This window comes from Parus major, chromosome 1A (assembly GCF_001522545.3).
Source record: "Parus major isolate Abel chromosome 1A, Parus_major1.1, whole genome shotgun sequence".
In the NCBI taxonomy this organism is placed as follows: Eukaryota; Metazoa; Chordata; class Aves; order Passeriformes; family Paridae; genus Parus; species Parus major.
The window spans coordinates 57,032,018-57,053,524 of NC_031773.1; the positions used below are offsets into that span (position 1 = coordinate 57,032,018).

Here is a 21,507-nt window from a genome sequence, read left to right on the forward strand (position 1 = left end):
AATCCTTACCAGGAATTAGGCAGAAGAGTGGACAGAGATGTCCTCAAGGCTTTAGCGAGGAAAATCCTCAGAGTTGTGTTTGTCCTTGCCTTCAATCTGGGCTATTCTTTTGTGAACCCTTTTGCAGATTCTGTTTTGCCTAAAATATGGTGTGGATGGAGCAACTTCTCTGTCTCTGAAAAACAGCTGGCCTGATGTTGTAACTGAATGCATGAGATTAAGTGAAAACAAGGTCCTGTCAAACCTGGATGACAGTTTTGTGGGTAGTGGAGAGGTCACCAGTGCTTCCAGTTAAAAACAGCAAGGAAGGCACATGGTGTGTGGCCAGAGTTACAGAGTAATTAGTGCTGGGAGCTAAGAGTTCGCTCTGTGGCTGTGTTTGACCCAGTCTATTGTGTTTAATTTTAATATTGCCAATTGTGACCTACTGTTTTTGTTTTGAAGTCCATGTGCTTATGTACAATTAAACCTCAACAAGTAAAAGGAGTGGTGACAGAAGCTAATCATAGGCCCTTTCTTATCCTCTACAGGATGAAATAAAGCACCTGGAATTACTTTTTGGGCTTGAAAATTTTTAAAATAGCATGCATCTCAGGTGTGACCCATAAATTGTGACAGAGTCCCTATTTTGGGTAATAAAAATATCAGAATCAGTATCAGGATTTGGGTGCTAATATTTCCAGTGCAGTAATGCTTATAGGTTGCAAGATTTAAATATGATGCCATTTTCTTTTTGCATGGTGTGTTTCAGGTTCTTCCTTTGTAGAGTCTAAAGAAATAATCATTCTCTTGCAGCATGCAGCAGAACTGGAACAAAAGCAGAATGAAAGTGAGAACAGGAAGCTGTTGGGCGAAATTGTGAAATACAGCAACGTCATCCAGGTAAACCTATTGAAATCTCTCTGTCTTCTCAGTGTTGGAAAGGAAACAGTTGTTTCATTTCAAGGTTGCAATGAAAATGAAACTAACTACCTGCTGTAATGTGGGTTGGCTAGGGTCAGGTGTACAGAACTTGGTGAAGTTTACAATATTGTGCTATTCTGCCTGTTTCAAAGCCTACCAGAAGTGCTGCAAATTCCTGTTTAAATAATATGTCATAATAAAAATTCTATGTGTATTTCTTGGTGCTGCAGTTTAGAATCTGAATGTAAATATATGTCTTTTATTTTCAAGACTTACTTAAAAATCATGCTATAGGGGTGCTGTGCAGCTCCTTTTAAATCATTGAAGTAATCTGTATTTCATGACATATAAATGAGACAAGAGCTAAGTTCTTAAGTGCAGTATAACTTTTCTGTAATGGATGTAATTCCTGAAGGGAACACTGCAATGGACACTTGCCCTGCTGTAGAATTGATTCCTGACACATTTCTCTCAATCTGAAATAGATCATCTGTTTTCCTGAAGCGTAGTATACTTTGATAAATGCCTTCTAGTTTTATTTTGTATTTATATTTATTATAGATAATCTCTGTAGCATGAAAGCCTGTGCCTCCTCTTTTGACTAGAGGCAGAAAAAACAAATAAAAGCTGTACTAATTTTTTTTAAAAAATTATTCTTTGTTCCCAGCTACTGCACATAAAAAGCAACAAGTACCTCACAGTCAACAAGAGATTGCCAGCTCTACTAGAGAAGAATGCTATGCGGGTGTCCCTGGATGCTGCAGGGAATGAGGGCTCCTGGTTTTATATCCAGCCATTCTGGAAACTGAGGAGTGAAGGTGACAATGTAAGTGGAAATACTGAATGTGTTAAGAAGGAGAGGGGAGAAGAATTCCAGGAGATACAATTTCTTTGTTGCAGACCTATTTCATAATTCAGTTCAGGAAAGATGAAATTAGAAGAGTGATTGGGACTGTTACCTTTCATGTGTAACTGGAAAGTGTTACTAAATTATATGGTCTGGAATATAATGTGTTGTCACATTCAACCAAGCCTCTCTGTTAGGGCATCTTAGCTAAGTCTACCTTAGACTTATCCTACTTAAAGCAATCTGCGTGCAGATTTACAAAGCAGACAAGAAATCATAGTTTATGCTAGAGTCTATTTTTTTAAAGATTTTGGTTTTTTAAAATTTTTTGGGCAACATTTTTTTTCAAAAGGTCAATAGAGAATGTCTCTAGGAAATACATCAGCTTTCTTTAAATCTGTATTCCCTTCTGGAACAGGGTTGGATAGTCTGGAAAGTCTTTTCTGGGTAGGTTTCTGCAGGAGTATTGCATATTGATGAGAGGAAGAATGCACAGGAGAGCTGTTTGCTGCAAATCTGAGAGCTGTGCCATGACATCACAACTCCCTTCTTCATTCTGTGGCTTGGTTAAGTGCCTGATGTGTATAATTCAGATCTGCCTCTGGAAAGGCCACACAATGATGAACTTGTGGGGTTTTATATTGTAGACCCGGCTGGGAATGTTTGGCTGCTTTCCCTCATGCATAATATGTGAAAACCTTCTTAGGATTGTAGAAGGGAATGCATCTTTGTTCATATATTTTTCTCTCATTAATTTTGTGGTTACCCAGCCCTTGGGATGCTCTCCAGGATGATGAGTGTGATTGCTTGCAACTCCTTTTGCAATCTGTTGTGGAGAGGAGAAGGGTTGTATTCCCAGCTCCTGGTCAAATATCCCCAAAGTCAGAGTCTTTCCCTGCTCCACATAGTGATCCAAATAGTATGTGAAAATTCTCCTTTTCCCCAAAGCCCAGTGTGGAGAAATACAGCAAATATAGCTCTCAGGAGGGCCTCTGAATGGCTTTTCAGCTGGGGAAAACAAATGTGGCTCAAACATTAGCTTGGTATTTTTTTTCCTTCTCTAGAGGGAAAAAAGGGTAGCTTATTGTTTTGGCTTAATTCCTTAGAATAACATCAGTTCAGCATCTTTTAATTTCTCATGCCTGGAAAATAAATATGTGTGTCATGCTCTCCCAAGGGATTCCCACCTGTCTGCAAAAGCTACTGTGAGCCCTTACTGCCGAGAGCAGCAGAACCATCCCAGCCCTTCAAAGTCATCCTCACTACTATAGAGATTTTCATTCCATTCTCCATTGCTGTGCACACACAAGGGTTTGGAAGCGGACTTGCTGATCTACAAAGATTGCAGATCAATGCAGCAATGGCAGGAACATCCCATTCCACAAAGCCCTTTCCTAGTCTGTTCCCTGTGGGGATTTACTTGGTAGGCTCTGAGCTGTGAGGGCCGTGTGGCAAACTGGCCAAGGTTTATTCCTAACTCAATGCACTAATTTCTATTTTCTGCTCATTTTCTGTTTCCAGGTTGCCTTTCAGAGCTGGCAACTTGCCACTGTAATTTACAGAGAAAATTTACAAAGGGAAGTTTTTTCTTGTTTCTGCTAGGCCCAAACGGATTTGACAATTTTCTTTGCAAATTTCCAGTGATAAACATTAGTCCTCTGGTAGCTCTCTCGTGAGTGCTTTTGTACATTTCAATCTCTTCAACAGATACACAAACCAGGCAGCTGTTTCACAGAGGACAGGAGTAGGAAGTGATGGGGGAAATCCTCATTTTCCTCTCACAGATGGAGGGAGGCTCCAGCCTTGTAGCCACTCCTTCCTTTTTAGCAACTCCCAGACATGGAAACCTTTCAATTCATGGAGTTATCTTGGTGTATCAGGCCCTTACTTTGCTTAGAAATTTTGTTGGTTTTTTTTAAAACTATATTTCTGTGCTATAATGAGGAAATTCCCTAAGAAAACATGTTTTAGAAAGTCTTTTAAGCAATAGAAGTGAGTATTGAATTACTGCTTGGATGGCTGCTACCGTGTCAGGTAATGCAGGCAAGGTAGAGCTAAATATGCCATATGTCATAAAAGAAAAGGAATCTGTGAATCTAATACAGGAAGTCAGGCGTGTGACTCCTCTGGTAAGTGATCACAGTTTTTCAGCCTTGTGAAATATTTCAGAACTTTGTTTTCTGAGAGAGGGTTAGCTTAGTTTCACTAGCAACTGATTAATTTTGCAAGTCAATGAAAGAATATGACTGGAAATTTACAGTAATTGGTATAACTATTTCTGCAGTATTTTCTGCAGACTTTTATTAAGTGTTCATCATTTTTGAAGCTGCTCTTCAATGGAAGATAGGACTGATTAAGGCTAGAGCTGGTTCCAGATGGACTGAATAGCAAAGTATGCCCTGATAGCAGGATTGGTACTGTGTGGATTGCACTGCAGTTATCTGCCATTTTGGTGTGGTGGTTCTTGTTATTTTTTTAATTTTTTTTTAATAAGATGCTTAATGATTTGCTCTCTTACTGATTTAGTTGTGGTAGTCCTGGTGTACATGCAACCATTTTGAAGTCCTGATTCCACTTTGCAGGATGCAAACCTGGTGATATTTTGGTTAATGAATTGTCTGGTCATAACTTCTTAAAACAGGCTGTAAGTAATGTCTTTGTGAAGCATGGCATGAAGGAATGTATTGCATAAGAAAAGTGTCTTACAGGCATCTTGTCATTATTTTGGTTCTGTTACTGAACTTGTTCCCATGACTTGGATCAAGTAGGATTTCTGTGTGTGATCTGAGCATGTCCTATGCTAGGCACTGTCCTATGCTACTATTTATTTTAGCTGTGTTGGTAAAGAACAGGCAAACCTTCCTTTTCACCTCTGCAATGGGTGGGCCAAATTCACCTGCAGTGAAGTTGCAGAAGGTTGAACTGGGCTCAGCTTTTTCATAGGAAAGATGCTGATCAATGCAGAAAGTGTTTTTGTTTATTTGTCTTCCAAAATAAAGCATGGCTTGAACAGCATTTCATGTAGTAAAAGATCACATGTAGCCACTTGTCTTCATGTCTGTGTGTGCTCAAAACTGCTGTGAACAACATAAGCAAAACTGGACCTAGTGCCAACCAATCTATGTGGATTGTTGTTTTTTTTATTATTTATTGTTTTTCCCTTCCAGGCATGAATTGAATTCACCATATGCATGTCTCAAGCAGCTTTTAGTTAAAGAAATTTTCGTATATTGTTTTGTGTATCAAAAGGAATTGCAAGGGCATGGGAATTTGCTTGCAGGTTGCCAGCCAGGAATTTCTCTTGTAGAGAGAAGGTCTCTCAGGTGTTGTACCTGCTGCCTGTGCTGAGCTGAAACACCATTTAGGGAGCCACAGCAGAAGGGATATGGAGTGTGTTCACCTCTTTCTGAATTTCCAGTGACTTCTGTGCCTTTCTAGGTCGCAGTCAGTCAGTCTGAATCACAGAACTCCTGAGTCTGTCAGGACATTTGCCAGCAGATGGTCCACAGAGCTGGGGGCTCATAATTACTTTGTAAGCTTTCTCTGGGATAAAGAGAATTTAATGTAATTTTTGGATGAACTGAGCTGCTCGTGGAATTCTTAGATTCATATCTATTTCACGGTCTGGAGTTTCTGCTGAGCCAAGGGACATACTTATTGGGAATATGAGGGTTCCTTAGTGGGAAATCTAGAACCCAAGTGATTGCAGATCATGGGTGAACAGACCTGCCATGTGAGTTGTCTGCAAATAAATTCACCGAGTGCCATTCCTAGAGCATGCATTTGAGTCATTTTCTAAAAATGCTACATTACTTCATTTTATTGGAGGACTACATAGATCTAAACTGCACTTTATTTCTGACTTCCAGGTTGTGGTGGGAGATAAAGTTGTTCTCATGCCAGTCAATGCAGGACAGCCTCTGCACGCCAGCAGCATTGAGCTTCTAGATAATCCTGGATGCAAAGAGGTGAGTTCAGGGGGCAGGAGGGGTAACTGCTGCTCTGAGATGGTTTTAGAAATACTGATAGAATTGGGATTGTTCAGTCTGAAGAGAAGGCTTTGGGGTGACCTCATTGTGGCCTTGCAGTGCCTGAAGGGAACGCACGGAAAGATGGAGAGAGACTCTTGACAGGGGCCTGGAGTGACAGGACAAGGGGCAATGGCTTCACACTGACAGAGAGTGGGTTTAGATTGGGTATGAGGAAGAAATTGTTCCCTGTGAGGGTGGTGAGGCCCTGGCACAGGTTGCCCAGAGAAGCTGTGGTTGGATGGGACTCTGAGCAAGCTGGGATAGTGGAAGGTGTCCCTGCCCATGGCAGGGGGTTGGAACTGAACGATCTTTACATCCCTTCCAATTCAAGCCATTCTGTGATTCTTTACAGGTATGTAAAGAATGATATGTTGTTCTTTACAGGTAACCAGAACCCACCATGGGCTCAAAGCCAGCATTAAAAACTGGTACCAGCTCAGCCTCAAAAACCCAAGACAAAATATCCTTGCTGAAGTGATGCCCAGGCACTGAAAACTCTGAGGTTTCCTTGAGTATCTCAAACTCTGACTGATGTGAGAGTAAATCCTCATTCAGCATTTCTTTGGGGTGTTCTTGGTAGGCTGTCAGCAAACAGGGAAGCATTTGACCACCCAGTCTTCTCCAACATTACAATCAATAACACTTGAGAACTTCAGAACCAGTGTTAGGAACTGTACAGATAAGTAGCTTAGCCATTTCCCCTGCCATCCTAGATGTGGTGTGATTTTTCAGAAGAATGGAATATCTAAAAAAGAAATGAGCATCCCCTAATACTATAATTTGGTCCTTTTTAATTTACTTTTTTTCCCTAAAGGTAAATGCTGTCAACTGTAACACAAGCTGGAAAATAACTTTGTTCATGAAATTCAGTAGTTACCGAGATGATGTACTGAAAGGAGTAAGTATGATTTTTAAATTGTTTTTTGAATTCAAAAAGTCTTACTATATTTGACAGTAGAGAAATATTACCTGGTGAATAAAAGAAGAAATAAGGGCTTTATGGAGATTTTCAAAGTGATGTTACAGGCTTACAGTTGACAATAGCTGTAATAAAACAATGTAGCTTTACATACTGAGGTATTGAACATTTTCATGCCTGTAGATTAATCTCTGAGATAATTTATTTTTGTTTTAAAAATAAGTTTAATTTGTCCTCTATAAATTTAATTTGTGCCTTAATAAATCATTATCAACTGGCTATTTTTCAGTCGGTGTTAAAGTACCAGCAGTTTTTGAGGAAGAATTTGAAAGGGAACATTGTATATTTGTGTTGACCCATTTAAGGATAGTGTCTCAAGTCTTGGGGAGATGCAGGAGGAAACAAAAATGATTCCAGCAGAAGTAGAGGGGACGTTGGTGTTGATTGCTGAGTAGAAGAGATAAGATAATACAATGTTAGAAAAATCTCTTTACTTCCCTTAAATAGTAAGAGAGATTGGAAATGAGAAAACCAGTTTAGTAAAGTTAACTAGAATTAGAAATCACCCTTAGGTTAATTTTTGCCTGCTATTCATTGTGGTGATTTCCCAAAAGGCCATGGGTCTCCTGCAGGACTGAATTATCCCATCTGATTTCCAGACTTGGTGCTAAGATTGAATGCTTTTCACTTGGTACCTGCTCCAGCAATAGGAAACTCAGAAGTGTTTTTTTCCTATCAGCTCTGCTGGTTTCACTGGAGCTGTTACAAATAGAAAATGAGTCTGGTGGCTTTGCCTACCACTTAACAGTGCTTCCTTTTTATATTTCTTTAGGGAGATGTTGTGAGGCTGTTTCATGCAGAGCAAGAGAAGTTTCTGACCTGTGATGAATATGAGAAGAAACAACACATTTTCCTCCGCACTACGTTACGTCAGTCAGCCACGTCTGCAACAAGTTCTAAAGCACTGTGGGAAATAGAGGTATTTTTTCTCCTTTTTACAAATATTTTAGGACCTGAAGGCCAGGGTTCAGTAAGAAAACTTCACCACAACATGAGTCATTCATAGGCTCCTGATATCATCACACACCTCCCTGTAACTATTATTATTTCATGAAGCAGTTTGTGTAGGATGAACCCTGGAGAGCTGCTTTATTGCTCTGTGTGTGTGGAGATAGGAGGCTTTCTTACTATATTTACCTGCACTAAAATGAGAGAGTCAAATTTCAAATTCAGACTTGACGTAAATGGTGTGATTTTATCAAAGCCAATCAAAGGACACTCACCTCTCCTGAGTTTTGAGTGTTTACGTTTAACTTCATGTGCAGTATAAAAAAAATGGGAATCCATGGCTGACAGGAAATCTTCCAAACATCACACAACACATCAACACTTGTTTAAAGTTAACCTGAATAAAGGTGGTATTGTGAATGGGGGTGATTTTGAGAAGGCAACTAGCAAACATTTTTGTTCAACTAAGAAACATTGCAAATTGGTAGGTCTCAAATCCTTGCTGTTTCAATAATGTAACTCCTATACCCAAAAGTTCTTGTGTGATGAACAAACTGCATTTAGAACAGTGTCTTCAGAAAAATGGTTAATTTTTGTCTGGATAAGTACTGTCCAGAGTAGAGTGTATTGCACTTATACTTGCTGGAGATTTCTCCTTAAAGGAGACAGACACTGCTAGATTTGAGGAAAGCAAATGACCTACAGCTCAATCAGGGGATAAAATAAATAACCTGGGATATTTCACATGATAAGAGGATATATCACTTGAATGAAAATTGTTCAGAAGCCCTTAGAATTGGGCTAGAATCTATATCATAGAGCTGGTATAATTGGTAAAATAATATAAGATGGTTTGAATTTTGCTTTTAAGTAGTGCCTAGTAGTGTAGAACATCTCTCCTTACTTTCTTGAGCTGAAGATTCACACCATGTCACTTAAAAGCAAAAAAACATGACTCACCATGTTTGCAGGAAATAGACTAATGAAAGCATGGAAAGTAATAGAAAGAGTATTTCCTGGCACTTGGCAAAAAGTAAATGTAAGTAGTGGTTATCTATGGTGAGCTTCATGTAAGAACAGAATTCCTCTCTTTGGCAGGCTGTAATGATGTAGTTTGTGTATTTTTATTAGGAGTGAGCTGCAGGAAATGTCAGTGGTCTAAAGGATGATCTTGAGGAGCATGATTAAAATCTAAATTCTTCTTTTAGGTTGTCCACCATGACCCTTGCCGGGGAGGGGCAGGACAGTGGAATAGCTTGTTTAGATTTAAGCATTTGGCAACTGGAAACTACTTGGCAGCAGAGGTAAGAATGCCAGTTAAACAAGTGTTTGTGTGCTGCCTAACCAAGCCCTGCTGGTTCAGAACTGCTGTAGCAGGTGGGCCTGCACTGTAGATCTTCACAAAGATCCCACACTGGGCCCCTGCTGGGTCATACTGTACTGATGCACCCAGGGATTGCAGCACAAACACCACTGTTAAATATCCACCAAATTTATACTGAAAACCCTTGGGTTCATTTATCTCTCCACTCCTCTTTGCCCTTGATTTTTGGAATGGTGTTTTGACTCTGTATTGGTGTCATGTGAGTTCACTGTGATTATATAGGCTGCAGTATAGTTCTGCTGTGCACTCTTGCCTTTTGACTAAAATTTGAATAAAAAAAGACCTGAGGAAGTCTCTGCCCTTTGATGGAATGGAAGGTCCCAGAGGAGAAGGAAGATCTTGCAACTTGTCTGGTTATTATCTGGTACTCTGTATTAAGGGAAAAGAATATTGTGACGCCCCAAAAGAGCAGCTTAATATCTTTTAAATATCTAAAAAATGAAATATGGCTCTTGACAAGCTGGAATACAGCAGATAATACCAAGTACATGAAATAGTACAGCCTTGGATATTTTGATGGTTGCAAGAAGCTGTGAGCTTTTAAAGTTGTATTTAATCCATATTAACACAGGTCTGTGTCCAGGCTTTATCGATGGCATGAAAAGTAAGTTTTTTTCGCACTGTTTCAGTTAGGATTGCCTAATTTAACTTATGCTTCAAAGTATGAGTGCACAAATTTACTGCAAGAAGAAAGTTATGAATCACTGTATGTTAGGGAACCCCTGAAAAAAGACTTGCTCTGACTGGGTTGAGATAGATTTACAGAAGTGCAGCTTCTGTATGCAAATTACTGCTTGATATTCCCAGGGTGCTGCTTTAATTTTCTACCTTCTGTAACAGCCTGTACTGAATTCAGTGGAAGAACAAACAGGAGCAATCGAAAGTTCATTTATTTCTAATTGTGTCAAGGCCACTATCAAAACATAAACAGTGGACTGCTAATAATAGCTAATAATAGCTAATTTTCAAGAGGCAACCAGTACTCCCACTGGAGAGTGGGAGTATTTTCCTTTCTTACAGTGAGGGATGCTCCCAGTAGGAAGGTTTTACTAGCTGATGGAGAGTCAGGAAAGGCACTGAGCATACTGATGGGCATCCTTCTCCCACCAGATGATCTGTCTGGGGGATTTTTAAGCAAAAAATCTTCAGGTGAAGAGGTGCCACACTACACTGAATGTCAGACCTGAGCTTAGGTCCTTTCTACCTCTGGAAAGGAAATCCCCATCAGGCAGACTTGTAATATGGAGAATATAATGACAATAGCAGAGTGAGAGCTGGGAGAGCTTTTGGGTTGAACAGAGGTGATATGCTGGGACTGGAGAACTGCATTAGTGACTGGAGAACTGTATTAGTGACTGTGTCTGTGAGGTGTAAAATAACCTGTGGTGGAGATATTAAAGGTACTACTGCAATAAAACCCTGTGAACTCTATTTTGCACAGTTCATATGTCAGGCACAACACACCAGCCAGCCAGACACGTCAAAGATTTATGAACAGGCAGGCAGACACTTCTTGTGCGTGACCTAACTTTAAATCAATTGGGCAAAGCCTACTGAACACTTACTTATCTGTGCTCTGGCAGCACAGGGAGATTACTCATGGTATGGATTATCAACAGTGTCACACATTGTCATGACCTGATTTTGTTTAAGCCTCCATGATAAAGATATCCAGAGTGGAATAAAAAGTATGAACACAAGAAGAAAATTCACAAATCTTTTAAGCATTCTGTTGTTGGCTAATGATGCAATTTCTGTCACAGTTTGAGCTGTTGTAAGTCAGAATTCATCACTGCTTATAAAACTGTCTTTTTTCTTACTTCATTCTCCCTTAAATCAACTTGATGTGTGCCATGGAGGCTTCTGCAGGAAAGTCTTGCATGGTCAACTCTCAGACAAGGAGCAGAAGTGTCCTTCACCTGGGTGCCTCCCTTTTCTCTTTTCATACCCTGTGTGAGCAGCCTGTGTCTTTCTTTTCCTTGGAGTTGTCCTGTGCCAGATGTAAGTGGTCAGTCTAGTTTTTGATTTGGTGGGTCACTACTGAGCCGTGTTGGAAAGGGATGCCCCTGCAGCTTGTTAAGGCCAGGGGATTATCTGGGGACTATGAAAATTGGAGATGCTTGCCTCAGAGAACTAAGGAATTTAAAGCTCATAAAGATGTTTCACTACTACAGTCAGAGAATTAATTTAAAAAAAAAAAAAAAGAAAAAAAAAGAGGCAATACCATTGTTCAGTAAAAAAAAACATAGGTGAGTACTTGTAAATCTAATTGTTATAAATTTGAGAGGATGAAGTCAGGATGCGTAAGTCCTAAATTCCATGCTCCTTAGAAGTACAAAGTACAATCAGTCTAACTTTTGTTGCCTTTCAAAGACCTCTGATATCTGACTTCTGACACAGTCTCAAGTAGTAGTATTTCCTTTAATCCTCTTTCCACTTGGCATTATTTAGCCTAATTTTAATTACTGTGCTTTGAAGTTCTTTAAGACCTCCTAATACCTTAAAGCAACCTAGATCCTTCTCCCAGACTTTGGGCTGAGCCACCCTGAAAGACCCACTGGTGAAGGAGTCACAGTGGGAGACACTTGGTGATTCCACACACCCACATAGCCATTCTTCTGCTGCTCTGCACACCCTGGGCCACTCAGAGTGTCTAAGTGCTCTCACACAATTACTTAGGACACAGGAGGAATAAATACACTGAAGAAAGGGTTTGGTGTTTGGTGATAAGATTTGGGACATTGGAAATCTGGGTACTTGGTAATGATGTCTGACATTATGAAACCTTAAGTCACAGGCATAGACATTCCCAAAAAAGTGGAACCAAATGCTCAGCTGAAAAATTGAAAAGAGAAATTGTCTTCTTTGGAGACAGCGGGAATTCTGCTATTGATGTCATACGGGCTTGTTTTCACCCAAAAGAGCTGAGCCAGATCTTCAGCACGAGATTTAGGCACTAAGCCACCAGCTAAGATCCAGTCTGCTGAGTTTCATTCTCAGAACAGTGTTTTATTCTCATCTTCACAGAGTCAGCAGTCTTTTAGAAAAAGTTCTGCAGAAGATCCTTTTTATAGCTCTGGTTACAGCAAAATGACCTAAATTATTTTGAAGCTTTACATTTATAAAGAGAGGCTGTAAGGTCAGGTGAAAATTGGAGGTTTGAAAGTATCAAAGATTTCCCCAAAAGTCTTTTTAGTGCATGTAGCCCATGTAGAAGGCACCCAAAGCTATCTGTGTGTGTGTGGGAGTGAGCTGCAGTTGCTTGAACAGCCTTGCAGATGCTGCAGGTTGGGACCACACAGCTGTGCCTTTCCCATGAGCTACCGTAGCCTTTTCAGTATTCTAAATTGCCAAGATAAAAGTCTCTTTGGACTAAATATCAGCTTATCAATTGTGCTGAACCAAAACATGCACTTTTAATATTGTTCTCCAGAAGCATAGCAGCTCTGATTCTGTGATTTCTAAGCTGGGCAATTCATACTGAAACTATTAACACTTGTTTTATGAGTCTGCTAAACAGATATGTGTGCCCACACACAAGTCATGCAGGATAAGTTTGTCATTTCATATTCAATTTCTCAGGTGTGGCTGAAATAATTACAAAATATATCTGCATCATATATCAAGTCACATGCTGGTCTCAGATATTGCAGTAGACAATAGACAAGCTGCAGTATGCTGCTTGTGAAACCTTGTGAGCACGTCCATAATCACGTTGCAGAATTTGTAAGGAAAAATCTGTGATAATTCTGTTTTTCTTGTTGAATAGAGTAGAATTGCTAGGTACCTTGGCCAAAATATGACAGTAAATCTTGTGAGGTCTTTAATAACAGATTTGCTCTACTAAACTCAGTGAATTAAGATAAGGCAGGTAAAATGGCAGCCTGAATGTTCACATTCTGTGCTTCTCCAGAACCGTGGCCATAAACAATTACTGCTGTGAAAAACTTGTCTGGCTTTCTTACAGAGTTCTCCTTCCTCTCTCTGTAAGAGTGAAAGGGTAGGGTTTAAGCCGTAGAATGGATCAGCTCTGATCAGAGTTTTGTTCTAAACTCTGTTCTTAAAATCCCACATAAAACATTCTTCCAGCTTTAGGATTATTTTAGCACTAAATACTCAGTGGAATTCCTTTTGAAGGTGGGAATGGTTGAACTCAGTTGGGCTGAGCAGCACACACACATGAGATGAAATGACAATTAGGTGCATGTTAATTGAACAGGAAGTCCAGTCCAACTTGCTGTAGTTCAGTGGTGGAGCACTGCAGGGGCAACACAGGCTTCAGAGGTGTCCTTTTCCTCAGGCATTGGATTATGCAGATGTAAGGTGCTGTCCCTGAGGTGGTGTTGGCATGGACTCCAGGGCACGCGGAAGAGGGAATAGTCTGTGTTGGTCGCTGAGCTGAGGCACCAGAGCACAAGTGTTTTGGGTGGGTTAGCAGGGACTGCTGAAGCCTTGCAGGGCTGTCAGCTGTGGTGTAAACCACTTGCTGAGAACTCTTGGATCAATGGCCAATAGAAATTATTCATATTTCTCTTGTCTTTCTTGAATAATTTCTTCCCATACTACATCACTCTACTTTTCTGTCAAAACTGCCCCAAACTACCCCTTTCTTTGCAGAGAAGGTTTTGTACATTATTCACTTTAAATTGAGAATTGCTGTTAAATTTTGCTTTTACAAAGCCTCTTCCATGGCAGAGGGTTGGAACTAGAGGATCTTTAAGGTCCCTTCCAACCCAAACCATTATATGATTCTGTGATTAAAAATATCAGCCTGCCATGTTATTGGTATTGTTGTGGTGTGTATTTATGCAGATGGACAAGGCCATACCCTTCATATTTAATTTAAGGCTGTTGTAATAATCACTTGATTTGGATCACAATGAAGATAGCTGCGTACACACTCAAGTTAATACTGAGAGAAAATAATCCTCTCCTGCCTTCTGAATAGTAAAGATTGTCACAAGAATCCCACAAGAATAGAAAACAAAGAATTTAATGAGATTGTAAGAAAGATTAGATAATTGTATGGGTAATAGTATACTCAGCATTAGATAAAAGAAATGTAAAAGAGAAATCAGTTCTTAAACTGGAAGTTATAAACCAGGATTAAACTCTTGGAGCCCTGAATAAACTGTTTCTGTAGTTTTATGGACTTTTCTTCCACTTCCTTAAACTGCTGGAAAATGGAGTCCTGCATAGGATGTTTTATTAAGGCATCTGAGATAGATTATTTGAAGTACATAATTTAGGCCTTTTGCTATCCACTCGTTGGAAATTGGACTACTGACAGAGATGTTTTTTATTTAGGAAGCAACAACACAATCACTGTTTGCCAGTGTAATTTTATTTTCTTTTTTGGGTGATATGGAAACAAACCTTTGCAGAAGGACTTGTTTGTGCCCTGGTCATGCAGAGAGGGAGAACACAGTGCTAAATGCTCTCTGTTTCCTTCTGGCTTCAGAAGAGTGAGGCAAGTAACAAATAAAATAAACCTTGTTTAACTGAGATGTGAGCTACCTTTTGTTCAGGAACAGTTTGTGAGCCAGAGAAGATGCCAGGAGATGGCAGCATCCACCAAGGCCTTTACACATCTCCTCACAGATTTCAGTCCATGGTACTATGGGACCTCCTCACCTGGAGGTTGCTTCAAAATCTTTCTTGGGGGTTGGTTTTTCCCAGTATCTCTTCACTGAATGCTAACATAGCATTCTGATTAATTTTTGTCTGTTTGGCTCGGTGATTAAAGGTTCTCATAAGGAAAAGGGTTTGTCAAGGTGACTGGTGAACTCAGCACTGGAAACCTTATTTCAGTTTTTCACTCTCTCAAAGGAGTGTGGGTTTGTTTTAAAGCTCTGTAAGGAGTATTATCTGAAGGATAATTTATAGCTATGCATGACGAGATGGAAGAGATCCAGAGGGGTCCAGAGGAGGAGGAGGATGGATTACTGATTTACAGAGCCAGCCTGACCTGTTCTGCAGATTTGGATGTGGCCTTTTAAAGTGACAGATCTAGAAGATGCCCATTTAGCAAAACCCAGAGCTAGATTTCTCCAAGGTTTTTAAAAATCTTGAGAATGTGGCTGAATTTCTTGACCTGACTTGTCTTGGCTTTGCTGGAATCTGTCAGTGTGCACATACCTTGATAAATCTGGATATCAGAGGAAAGTTTTTTCCCCCAGCCAACTAATTTGCAGTTGTGACGTGTGAGAGTGTTCAGCTTTTTCAGTCCTGCCTGAAGCTGGCTGCATTGGGCTATGTTTGTACATATGCAAACTTTAGGAGTAAGGATGTACAAAGATATTAATTCAACATTTATTGGAGTAATTACAAAAGGCTTACTTCTGTTATTAAAAATACGTCTTGCATTTTGATGGCTTCCGAAACAGCAAATGTAGACATGTGGTCTGTTCTTAGGTGCATTATTTTTGTCTATTTTTTCAAGATAACTTGTGAAGCTTTTATTGAATTGTATTTGTGCCTTTTCATTTGTGATGCTTGATGGAAGTTTCCAAGACTTCCTTCCTTTGTTTTTCATTGTTTTTGGGATTTTGTGTGCCTGTGTTTTTTGTTTGGTTTTCTTTAACACTAGAAATGTCAGTCATGTCTAATTCAATCATGCCTAGTTACTCCTGTGAGGACCACTGAAAGGCATATGGGATATTAATATTTAGAGCATCACTCCTGCAGAGATGAGGATGCTTTCTTTTATGGTTGGCATGGAGCTGCTGAAACTCAGACTAAGGTATGGCCTAGTAGCCAAGTTACACTAAAGGATCTCTTAGACATTTTTCTTTCCTTTGACTTCCTCTGCAGGATGGGATATGGCTGAGTGGGGCTGAGCACTGGTTTCAGGTTCTCTGTTCTTGATCCCAGTAGAAGAAATGGAATTTCCCAGTTACCACTCATAACATGGAGCTGCTCCAGCTTATGCTGCTTGTGAGACCTTTAAATTTGTGCTGATTTAGGCATGGCAAAATACTGGCCTGCCATTGCTTACACAACAGCTGGAAATGCCATCAAGATGATCTTTCTTCTGGAAATTAGGGTGAGAAATCAGGACAGGAAGATGTTGGGGCTGCTTCTCATTCCTGTTTTTGACTAGCAGGAGGTCCTGAAGCAAACAAAAAGGTTCAGCTTTCCCAGTGCTCCCTGGAAACTTGGCTGATTAGCTAAGACACAGTTCATGAGGAAAATACAGTCCTGAAAGAAAAGGCCTTTTAACATTTTTAAACTTTCCTTGGATGATGATTATCAGGAACTCTGTGCTGATGCCGAGGAAAGGTTGAATGGAGTTTATCGAGGTAGAGTTTTAGCCACTCTTTGTCTGGCAAGTTAATAAGATGGCAAAAGTCCTTTGAATGCCACTGAAAGTCTTTGAAATTGTGCAAAAGTTCTTTGGATTTATTGAAAGCTAATCAGTATGACATTAACAAAGAACAAAGCAAGCCTAATGAAGATGAAAGATTTGAAAAGTGGATTATTTTTCTTTTGTCCTAGCTTTTCTTCCCCGAAACACTTGCCCTTGTTGGCTGGGTAACATGCTGTGTGTTAACAGGCTGGTTATAAAATGAAATGGGAACTGTTTGAATGTGTTGAATTAGATCTTTTTTTTTTTTTTTGTCTATCAGGGTTTCCTTCATAAATGCGGGTTTTAACCAAGTCATTAAAATGCTCATTTAGCTGAAATTGGGCAACCTAATTCTTCCCCTGACAAGATGCTTTAAATATCCTTTACCTAGTCAACAAAATTTGATTAAAATCAGCATGGGTGTTTCTTTCCCCAAACTCCTCTCTCTCCTTAATTGAGTGTCCAAAAATAGCCTGTTTGGGTACTTTCCATGCATTACTCCAAGAAAACAACATTCAGTAGAAACGTGGAATTTCAAACTTCTTGGATTGTAAAGGATATCTAACTATGTGAAGATACAAAAGTAACATAAAAGCCAGGAATAACCTGTGAGATGATCTGCACAATAGTAGAACCCCAGGAAATTATGCACTGTGGACTTGTGAAGTTTGAAAACCTTAAGGTACAGCTTTGAGTAGCTTTAATCAGCAGAGATGACAGAGACTGGAACTCCTGGTGCTCAATCTAGTGGAATTCCTCCCAGGATTACCATGTCACATGTATTCTCTGAGCACCAAATACCAAGTAATAAACAAACACACAGGGATGGAAGTTATCTTCCTGCTATGCCGACTTTACAGATTTTGTAAAGCCATCTAGGTGAAAATTCAGAAATGAGATTCCTTGCCCTTCCAAATAGTTTTAACCAGAAACAATTAAAGACTTTGTCTATACCTCTGTTCTCCACGTGTAAAAGCTGACTTCTAGTATGAGTTTGTCACACATACTCTCCCCTGGGGGCCTTCTGCTGCTCCCACAGGATGAGGATGTTGATATATGTATGAATTCAGACATTTAATCTTTTCACATAACACTGTGTACCATTGCTGAGCCCAAAATCCATCCAAGAGACACCAGTTTTTATACTCAGGAGGATCACCTGCAGCACTGACCCAGACCTTCAGGCTCTCTCAGATACCCTGTGTGGATCACAAGTTGGGAATTTGGCTTCTTGCAGAGGAGAACAAGTAAATGCTATTTAAAAGTAGATTTAAAAGAAGGTATTGCCTTCTCTGTAGTTGCAAATCTGTTTCTAAACTCCAGAACTGTCAATGAAAAACTCTTTTTGTGGTACCTTTTTCTTTCCCATTCATGGAAGGGTAAAAATGGCTGTACCTGAATTTGTTGAAAAACAAGCAGCTGAGGATTAGGACTTCTGGATTATTCTTTACTGGAAAAGAAGCTGATGGAGATATACTCTAAAAGAATAACATATAATGAAACTATTACAATAATAATGAATACAATTACATTTGCTTAAGCTCTGCAGTTTGTAATTCATCATGTTCTTGGTGCATATTGGCTGCATGCGCCTTCCAGTGGCATTTTTCAGGAATATTCACTGCTGTATTTCAGCTACAATTCAGTAAATTGCAATTTCAAGACATCCAATGACACAAAAAAGCTTGAAAACTGTTGAGCTTTATTGAGGCCTATTTTAGCATAGCATTCTTACTTTCTAGACACCTGCAGACAATTTTACTTTATTTCATTAGTAGCAAGATAAACATATTAATGTTCTTTTCAAGGCTTCTTTTGTTTTGTGGTTTATTGAAGAATGTGGAAGTGATCTTAACATAAATCAGAAAAAGCAATAGATTTTGGAGTGCTGAGTGCTGAGACTGTCACTGTGTCCCTAGGTCGTTCTGGGCTGGCATATTGAAAGGGACTCAGAACAGGTGTAATATGACACACAACACTAGATGATTTATGCCCCTTCTACCTGGAGAATGTAGCATGGGATAATAGCTACTGGTCTGTTTTTTAGAAACGCTCAGCACCAACTATCTCAGCTGAAATGAAAATCAAAGTGGCAACAGCTGAGCAGAGCTGAAAATGGGGCCGTGGATGTCAGCTTGAAAACTTGGGTTCCATTGTGTTTATGGTTTAATGTCAGCATCTCAAAACTTTCTCTAAACAACATATTTTTGGTTTTATTATTTCTGTACCAGCAGGGCAAGAAAAATCATCATTAAGGATGTATGTGATTTCTTACCTGAGCCTTCTGTCTCCATCACCCTCAGTCCACAGTTCCTGTTTTGGAAGTTTGAGGGAAGTCTGTTCAGTCATTTTTCAAGAAAGCAAGAAGTGTTGAGGGAAGGAGATTCTCCTAATTTCTCTTGTTACTTATATATATATATATATACTTTTATTTTTTAATTTTTTAATCACCATTATGTTGAAAGCAGACAGCTGAAGGATATCAGAATTCAGTTCATACTGGGTAGACAACTGTATTCACTTGAGCCCTTCAATGAAAACCTGCAGGATGAAGTCCTCAGTGTCAAGTTTTCTGTGCTAAGTCTAGTGACAAGCTCAAGATGACCCAGGCTTTTTCTTGCTTGCTTGCAAGCAGCAATATCTGAAGGCAGAAAAGAAATTTATCCTTTCTGTGCCTTCTCTGCACCTGTGCTGGAAGGCCATGGTGTGTGTCTGGGACTGAGGGGCACTGCCTGCTAATTTTCTCTCTTCTTTACGGGGGATCAAAGGCAGAGAGCTCAGCTTGGCTGCTAAAAATGGGACACCACGATTTTCTTAAGGTGTCAGGTGAAGAAATGTCATGCTGAAAGAACTGTGGAATCATAAGAAGGAACCAAAACTATGTGAAAAAAGTTACATACATGTTTTTTGGCGTTCATCTCTCATTCCTGTTGCTTTATAGCAATAGCAAGAGGGACTTGGAGTAGGGAGAATGTGACAATGTCAGAGAGGAGCAAAATGCAAGATTTGAGACAGGTGTCAGCACAGGGAGGAAAGCAGGCTCTCCAAATTAGGTGTGTAATGGTAACACAGTGGCTAATGTAAAAAAATGAAATGGAGACAGAATAAACCATTGGTCATTTCTGTGTTACCACATCAAGTTGTGACACATAGGGAAAGTATTTTCAGGCATTTGACAAAGATTTGAAAGTTTGCCTGCTTTCTTCAGGCTCATGTTGTGGAGAGGGCATTTTGAGAGGGTTCAGGATATAAATTATTATTTTTTAATAAAAGCCTTATCAACTTAACAAAATCTCTTCACAACAGTTGTCTGTGTAATGTTAGACGTATGATAATGTGATATTGAAAAGTTCCACTGGGATTCATGCATCTTGCCCTGTGCAACTCTCTTCTGACTCTTCCACAGTGGTAATGCCAAATGCAAGCCAAGAAAATGACAGTACTCATCTGTAAGATGTATACACACTGTAATTGCCTAAGAACAAAATTGAAGAAAAAAAGAACAAAAACATAACTTATAATATCACTTCAGAATTTTCAGAGCTTTGATGGCATATCCTGTGTCAGGAAATATTGGTAAATATTGATGCAAAGTTGTTTCTTTGTGTAAATCAAATCCTGAAATGTTTCATGTGCAGCCAGTTGAGTGGGTGTGTGTGTTTTTGTTTATTTGTGAATATATCTGCCTACATAATCCCTCATCTTATAGGCTACATATTTCCCTTGTCAAAAGTACAACGATATTAAACAGCTGTTAAATAGTAATATTTCAAATTTATTATTGTATAGTATCTTTCATCCAAGCTTCTCCTATTTAATATTAATTAATACTTGATAATTCTGATATAACATAGAAAATATTATCCCCATTAATAATGGGGACAGAACCACAGTGTAATTAAATAATTTTCTCTAGTGGCATTGTCACTCCTATTTCAAAGATGTGTTGTTTCTGAGTTCACTGTCTTCTGTAAAATCTCAGGAGACATAGAGAACATTAGTTTTTTATCTCAATCTGTCTGCCCAGGGTCAGTCCTGGAAGTCATTGTGTGTGCATGTGTGTGGGTGACTGTAACTGGCCGCATTTAGAATAGTACCTGTGCTTTCTTCATCATCCTTTTTGGGTTTCATTATTTGAGATTCCTCTTGAGTTAACAAGTTGGATTGCAGGATGCTCTTTCTAGAGGTGAGGACAGAGCCAGCTAAGTTAGCCAGAAATTGAAGCAGTAAGTCTTTTATTCTCACACTGCTTCCAAAACTCCACTCTCCTATTGCAGGGTGGAAACGTAACAGAGAACAGAACCAAACCCTCTCCCCCAGTTATGAAATGTCTGAAAGATATCAAGATAGTATTTGACTTCTTTTCTTTTCCAGCTTAACCCACACTACCCAGAAGGTAATAATGAAGGAAAAGCTTTGGTAAGTGGAATTTATATGTTGCATATAATCTGGGGATATCCTTAACCTAGCACATCCTGACATATGGAAGCCCTTCACAGCTTTCCTTTTCCTTACGTGTTCCAGCTGCTGGGATTGTTTTCCACATCCTGTGTAAGGTTGGATGCATCTCAGAACTGGCAATTCAGAAAGTTTTCCCCCATGTTGAGGCAAATGATAAGAAACTTATTCAAATTCTGTATCATAGTGACATTAGTTGAAGCTGTTGTGCTTTTTATCTCATTTCATACTGCAGATATGAAATGTATTCATTCTTCTCAGCTCAGATGTGTTACTTCATGGCAACAGCCTTTGCCTGGTGCAGCATCAAGAGCATTTTAGCTAATTCTGACTAATGAGGCAAGGCCAGACATGGAGACTATAGTGTGTGAAGGAAGTGAAGTCAAAACCTTGGGGGAATCTTAGTGTTACTAAGTCAACAAATATTCCTGAAAAGAATCCTTCCTCCATCAAATTCATGAGACTGAGCCTTGGAAAGGCTGAGTTCTTAAAAAAAATTTCAATTTAATTTCTTTCTGCTTGCCTTCCGGCTTTTGTTCTTTAAGAGGACACATTTTCAAGTTTTTCTCTGCAGAGGGAAGAAATTTTTGATTTTTCATGACATGAAAC

At 39.4% G+C, this 21,507-nt stretch overlaps 1 protein-coding gene across 4 annotated transcripts in view; it reads left to right on the forward strand.

Moving 5' to 3' along the window:
- The window catches only part of ITPR2 (inositol 1,4,5-trisphosphate receptor type 2), a 241,806-nt gene that overhangs the window by 36,052 nt on the left and 184,247 nt on the right, over positions 1-21,507 (forward strand). For 2 of the 4 annotated variants that reach the window (XM_015628084.3, XM_033514205.1), the window contains 7 exons: positions 796-882; positions 1,571-1,729; positions 5,620-5,718; positions 6,596-6,679; positions 7,533-7,679; positions 8,917-9,012; positions 20,815-20,859. In XM_015628084.3, coding sequence (XP_015483570.1) covers positions 796-882; positions 1,571-1,729; positions 5,620-5,718; positions 6,596-6,679; positions 7,533-7,679; positions 8,917-9,012; positions 20,815-20,859 — 717 coding nt within the window. Of the gene's footprint in view, positions 1-795; positions 883-1,570; positions 1,730-5,619; positions 5,719-6,113; positions 6,315-6,595; positions 6,680-7,532; positions 7,680-8,916; positions 9,013-20,814; positions 20,860-21,507 lie in introns of those variants that run through there. The other 2 variants (XM_015628085.3, XM_033514206.1) reach the window with 2 other exon arrangements.